The sequence below is a fragment of the Lycium ferocissimum genome, chromosome 9 (assembly GCF_029784015.1).
Source record: "Lycium ferocissimum isolate CSIRO_LF1 chromosome 9, AGI_CSIRO_Lferr_CH_V1, whole genome shotgun sequence".
NCBI lineage: Eukaryota > Viridiplantae > Streptophyta > Magnoliopsida > Solanales > Solanaceae > Lycium > Lycium ferocissimum.
The window spans coordinates 9,928,545-9,935,764 of NC_081350.1; the positions used below are offsets into that span (position 1 = coordinate 9,928,545).

Here is a 7,220-nt window from a genome sequence, read left to right on the forward strand (position 1 = left end):
ATACTAGGGAGTTGGAAGTAGGTGGAGGAAGTTCCTCTAAAAATGTGCTCACTCGTGAGATGATCAAGAAGGAGGAAGAAAGAGATGAGTCCATGGCAAAACTTGTCACCCAAATGGACCTCCTTACAAAACATGTCATGGGTGGTGGAAGAAAAGAGGTGAATGCGGTATGATCTTGTGAAGGGGATTCTCCGGATGAGCAATGCTTCCAAATGTATGATAAGAAGGCAAGTTATATCAACAATCAAAGGGAGGGTTCTCGGCCAAATAACCAAGGTCCTAATCAAGGATCTTGGCGGCAAGGTCAAGGGAATCAAGGTTGGAACAAGGATCAAGGTAACTCGAGTTGGAGAGATAATCGCGACAACAACCATGGGGGTTACAACAACAACTACAACAATCATCGGAGTTCAAATTCGTATGTCCCTTCAAAGGGAAAGAAACAAAACTCTAGTCAACCACCTACTAGCGACCTCGCTAGTTCAAAAATAGAAGATATGTTGTCAAAAGAGTTGAAGAAAGTGAAATCCACCGATACCTTTTGCAAGAAGATGAGAGATGAAGTGAAATCAATGAAGCAAGTTGTAAGTTCTCACTCCACCTCCATTAAACAATTGGAGTCTCAACTTAGCCAAATCTCGGCTATCCTCAACCAAAGACAAAAAAACACTCTCCTTAGTGATACGGTTGCAAATCCAAGGAATGATGGAGATCATAAATATAATACAATCACTACTAGGAGTTGCAAAACACTTAGGGACGAGGCATTGGTGAAAGATGATGTGGTGGTTGATGATGAGAAAATCGTTGAAGAACCCATCGTTGTTGAGGAAGAAGCGACTCCAAAAAAGAAGCGGTACAGTATTGAAAAGCCATTATTGTGGAAGGCAGTCCAAAAATTGATGAAGCTCCAAAAGTCAAGGAAGCGGTAGAGGAGGTGCTAAGGGCTTCACCGCCCATTCCAGAGCCTCCTCCTTTATTTCCTCAACGATTGGTAAAGAAAGCGGATGATGGAAAATTTCTCAAGTTTATAGAGAGATTGAAAGGGCTTTCAATTAACATTCCCTTGGTGGAAGCACTTGAGCAAATGCCCGGTTATGCCAAATTCATGAAAGATCTTGTAACCAAGAGGAGGCATTATAGTTTTGAAACGATGGGAGTTACACATCATTGTAGCTCTATTTTGACAAAGGCCTTGGTTCAAAAGAAAGAGGATCCGGGAGCTTTTACCATCCCTTACACAATTGGAATGTATAAATTTGGCAAAGCACTATGTGATCTTAGAGCAAGCATTAACTTGATGTCGCTTACTATTTTCAACAAATTAGGGTTGGGCACTCCTCGACCTATAATAATGAGATTACTAATAGTGGATAGAACTGTGAAAAGACCTGTTGGTATCCTATATGATCTGCTTGTGAGGGTTGATCGATTCATTTTTTTTGGCCGATTTTGTGATCTTGGATTGTGAAGTTGATTTTGAGGTGGCCATAATCTTGGGGAGACCTTTCTTGGCCACGGGACATGCTCTTGTAGATGTGGAGAGGGGTGACCTAAAATTTAGAATGAATGATGAAGAAGTCACTTTCCAATTTGCAAGTCAATGAAACAACCGGCGGATATGAGTGTTGTGTCGGTTATTGATACAATTGATGAAGCCATAGATACAACCGTTGAGCATAAGCATGTGGATGATATGTTGGCAGCGGTGATAATGAACTATGAGGGAGAAGATGATGAAAAGTTCGAGGAGACAGTTTGATTGGGTTGGGGTCATACCATTACAATCCAAAGAAGCTTGATCTTGATTTAGAAAATTGTGCAACTCCTCCCCCAAAGCCTTCCATTATTGAGCCCCCTACCTTGGAACTCAAACCTCTTCCTTCACACTTGAGGTATGAAGTCCTTGGTCCTAACAACACATTGCCCGTGATTATTCTGGCCCGGTTAATGGATGAACAATGAGAAAAGTTGTTAGTAATCTTGAGAAGATATAAAAAAGCTATTGGTTGGTGTATTGCGGATATCCAAGGGATTTCTCCTGGTATTTATACTCATAAAATTCAACTTGATGAAGAATGTGAGCCAATTGTTGAACATCAAAGAAGGTTGAACCCTCCTATGCAAGAGGTTGTGAAGATTGAAATCATCAAGTGGTTAGATGCCGGTATTGTGTACCCTATATCAAATAGCTCTTGGGTTATTCTGGTTCAATGCGTACCCAAAATGGGTGGAATCACCGTGGTTGCAAATGCTAACAATGAATTGATTCCTACTCGCACAGTCACCGGATGGCGGTTTGCATGGATTATCGAAAGTTGAACAAGTGGACAAAAAAGGACCACTTCCCAATGCCATTCGTGGATCAAATGCTTGATAGGCTTGTCGGAAGGGATTATTATTGCTTCCTTGATGGCTATTCCGGGTAAAACCAAATCACCATTGCCCCCGAGGATCAAGAGAAAACCACTTTCACTTGTCCTTATGGGACCTTTGCTTTTAAGAGAATGCCCTTTGGGCTATGTAATGCACCCGCAACCTTTCAACGTTGCATGATGTCTATTTTCTCCGACATGGTTGAGGAGTCCATTGAAATCTTCATGGACGAATTTTTCGTGGTGGGGGATTCCTTTGATGAATGCTTGGAGAATCTTGCCCAAGTATTAAAAAGATGTGAAGAACAAACTTGGTTCTAAATTGGGAGAAGTGTCACTTCATGGTGAGAGAAGGAATTGTCTTGGGGCACAAAATTTCGAAGAAGGGGCTTGAAGTTGACCAAGCTAAAATTGAGGTTATTGTCAAGCTTCCTCCCCAAATCTCCATAAAAGGTGTTCATAGCTTCCTTGGACATGCTGGTTTTTATAGAAGGTTCATCAAAGACTTCTCAAAAATATCCAACCATCTATGCAAGATGTTGGAGAAGGAGTCAAAGTTTGTATTTGATGATGCATGCGTGAAGGAATTTGAGGGCTTGAAAGAAAGACTCACATCGGCTCCTATCATCATTGTGCCGAATTAGTCTCAACCCTTTGAGTTGATGTGAGATGCAAGTGGATTTGCCATGGGGGCCGTTCTTGGTCAAAAGCGGGAAAAGATCTGCTACACCCCGTAGTTTTGTACGTGAAAAAAATCGTAGGTATTGGCTATTGTAAGCATGGACATTGGAGTTACCTCCAAGGTTACATGATATTAGATGTGCTTATTTTATGATTAATCAAGCAAATTAAGTTTGTTGGATTTTGGAAGAAATAGGAAGGGTAATTTTGTCTCTCTTTGGAATAAGGAATATATTATGGTATACGAGGAGTTTTAAAGTGAAATAAAAGCCTAAATTGAAGTTCGGGAAGTATAGTTTCCAACGCAACAAACTGTGCGTCGATCCGACATCGGAATAGAGAATTATGAGCATTTTAAGACAGGCTGCCAGAGCAGGGACTAGCTCTTTGCGAACGCGCCTGTGGGTGGCTCGAATGCGCAGAGGAGACAGGGGAAAAATCAGTGCGAACGCGCCCCAAGGTGGCGCAAACGCGTAGAGTAATTTTTAGGTCGGTTGAGGCAGAATTTGGAACGTTATAAAAGAGGGCTTACCCCTTATTTTTCATTCCAAACACCCCAGAACTCTCTCAAATATCCTAGAAACTTCTCTCAACTTCCATACACCAAATTTTAGCCCAAATCAGGTTTAATCTCCGAATTGGGGTTCGGACAGCATATAGTTGCGGTTATAAAATCGTATTGCGTTGAATCCTAGCTGGAGTTCAAGGTGAATATTGAAGGTATTGCGGTTCTAACGGGAGTAAGTTATGAATCTTCCTTTATTAGTATTGATTTAGGTTTTAATTATGAAGATAAAGTTATTAAATAGTCGTATAACGAATTTATTGGTTGAGAAATTAGAGAAACATCGTGTGGGATGTTTTATGGAGTATTTTGGTATTGAGGATGATGTTATTGATGTTGTTGGTATTGTTTAGGAGTTGTGTTAGAATTTGAAGGAAGTGCATAATATAGGGGAGATGCTGCCCAAATTTTTGTAACCCAAATAAGTCTTCAATAATTAGTGCTTATAAGCTGATGGAAATATGATTAAAGAAGTATTTCTCGATATATAGGTTCGAGTGAAGGGCAAGCATCGGAGTAAGGGATTCCTTAAGTGGTGGCTTGACGGATAAGCTATGTAAGGTCTTTGTTTCCCCCTTTCTTTGGCACGAATCCAACTAGAACATGAACATGAGCGTTCCATAACAAATTCACTCCATTCCTATGCTATGTATTTCCAAATCTTAATGCCTTAATTACTTGATTGATTCTTGAAATATTATCATGTTTAGCATCATTAAGCTATTTCCTTGGATTCGATACGAACTCCATAACTCATTTGGAGGTTACGACCTTATGTCACTCCGAAATGCCGTTGTTACTTCATTGGCTTATTATTCATTGTATATATATATATATATATATATATAGATATATATATATATATATACATATATATGATATACATATATACATATATATATATATACATATGATATACATATATACATATATGCATATATATATATATATATATGTATGTATGCACTATTTTACTACACCGAGTCCTGAAAAGGCCGGGTACGTTATGATGATATATATATATATATATATATATATATATATATATATATATATGTGTGTGTGTGTGTGTGTGTGTGTGTGTGTGTGTGTGTGTGTAAACTCATGCATTGTATATTGTACGTTCTCAGATGGCGCCGGTGTTACTTTTAGTCTCTCTATATCTCCGTCTACATATGTTATTGATTCCAGGCTTACATACTCAGTACTTTTATCCGCACTGACATCCCATTGCACGGGACGCTGCATTTCATGCTGCAGCGGCGCGGGTTTTTGAGGAGGGACTGCAGTAGGATTTTTCCAGCTCAGCGGTGTCAGCAAGTGCCACTACTCTGGACTTGCTATCTTTTGGTACTTTTCTGCTAGTGTAATGTATATTTATGTGTACACTCTTAGGGGCTCATACACATACTGGGGGATGTATATATATTATGTTTGGTCACGTTAGCCTTGTTTTGGTCTGTGATACATTACTGTTAGCCTTGTCGGCTTTATGATACTCGTGATGTTATTGGATATTTCCATGTTGGTCCTTTTCTGCGTGCAAGTGTTCTTTGGATTACGGTATATGACGTTCAAAGTAACTGTTAAGTCAGGTGGTTTCTGGCCTACGGGGCGGAGCCCATCATACTCCTCGTCGGGGTATGACAAATTGGTATCAGAACAGTTCAGTCCTAGGGATGTCTATGAGTCGTGTCTAGTAGAGTCCTGGTTATCGGTATGTCGTGCACCATATCTATAGCCAGGAGGCTACAGGGCATTTAGGAGGACGTATTTCTTCATGATCTAGATCGTACGATAGAGCCAAGTAAGGATGACATTACCTAATCTTTTCCTGTTTAAATTTCAGTGATGCCTCAGAGAAAGAAGAAGGCCAGCAAAGTACGGGGCGCTGCAGGGGAAGGCCCGAGCCGAGTATCCCTAGTCGAGTTAGGGCATGGTGAGGCCCAGAGCGCTACCCCCTCGTGTGCTACCTCTACTCCATTAGTTGCTGAAGAGCATGATAGAGCTCAAGACCCTCCGGCTCCTCAGCCTCCAGCTCCTTCCCCTGCAGTTTCCGATAAGGACTTGCGAAATGCAGTCCAGCTATTAACTAGATTTATGGCTACCCAGACTCAGCGGCAGGCTAACCTTCCGGACAGGTCTATTAGTTCCCGCGTGCGTGACTTTCTTACTTTGGACCCTCCGATTTTCACGGGGACAAACCCGAAGGATGATCCTCAGAACTTTGTAGATCGAATGGGCCGCGCCTTGAGGGTAATGCATGCTTCTGATACAGAATCAGTGGAGCTAGCTTCTTATAGACTGTGGGATGTGGCCGCGATATGGTATGAGTCCTGGCAACAGTCGAGAGGGCAGAATGCACCTCCAGCAGTATGGCCCGAATTCACCAGGGCCTTTTTAGATCATTATCTGCCCGCTGAGGTTCGCCGGGCTAGGGCTGATGAGTTTCTATTACTTCACTAGAACAATATGAGCGTCCGGGAATATAGTTTGAAGTTTAACTCTATCACGACCCGACTAGGGGCCATAACGGGTACCCGGAGCTAGCCACCGAGCACCAGTCATTCTATTACTCATCGTACCTATCCTGCATTAATTCGTTATTCTCATGCTTATAATCATAGGAAAATTATTTTCACCTAGAAACATATTTACCTTTATATACATAAGCCCTTCGGCTATCAAAATAATATACATACAATAAGGACATCGTGAGATCATACTACCTACACATACGTATCTATGAGCCTCTACTAGAGTACTAAACATATGGACGGGACAGGACCCCCGTCGTGCCCAAAACATATATACACACAAAACAATAAATCAAATAGCACCTCCAGAATAATGGAGTGCTCTCAGAGTCCGCTGATAGCTCCTACGAATCTGGATCACCTCCCTGTCTACCTGTGGGCATGAACACAGCGTCCAAAGAAAAGGATGTCAGTATGAACATTGTACTGAGTATGTAAGGCATGAATAAAATGAACATAATAAAGAAATCATGAAACGTAAGGTGAAGATATGACCTGCTTAGCCTTTAAGACTAAATGTATTTTCAATATATCACATGTATCAACATGTCACAAATATCATCATCATTGACACACGTCCGGGTAACCATAATACGCCGCCCACTAGTGATGTCATGCCCGGCCCTCTAGGCTCGGTGTAACCATATGCAACCCGCCTTAGCGGTGACATGCCCGGCCATCTAGGCACGGTGTAATCATATCATCATATACTCATAGACTTATCATCATCATACATTTGTCATAGAACATGCATTAGAGCTTGAAGATAATCTATAACTATATCGGGGTGACATAAGGTCGAGAACCCCTGATTGCATTATGGAGTGATCATATTCATCATATCTCACCTTGAAGGAAATAACATTGTAAGGAGAGTGTACACAACGAACAACATCAATGGATCATACTTAGGATCATTAACTTCGTGGACATCATATCTTGCTTTAGAACTCTTTAGACTTAAACTCATAATCATCATTATCATGCTCGCAACATATCCTTTACCTTGTATCTCATAGGAAGCCCTTTCATGCCATGGAATCATGCCTTAGAAAGAAGGGA

General features: G+C 41.1%; 1 protein-coding gene across 1 annotated transcript; it reads left to right on the top strand.

The window, feature by feature from the left end:
• The first annotated feature begins 212 nt into the window (after positions 1-212).
• LOC132031566 (uncharacterized) lies at positions 213-1,471 on the top strand. The gene is made up of 2 exons (XM_059421550.1): positions 213-856; positions 892-1,471. Exons 1-2 carry the CDS (start codon positions 213-215, stop codon positions 1,469-1,471), a joined length of 1,224 nt encoding a protein of 407 aa, XP_059277533.1.
• Positions 1,472-7,220: the final 5,749 nt, after the last annotated feature.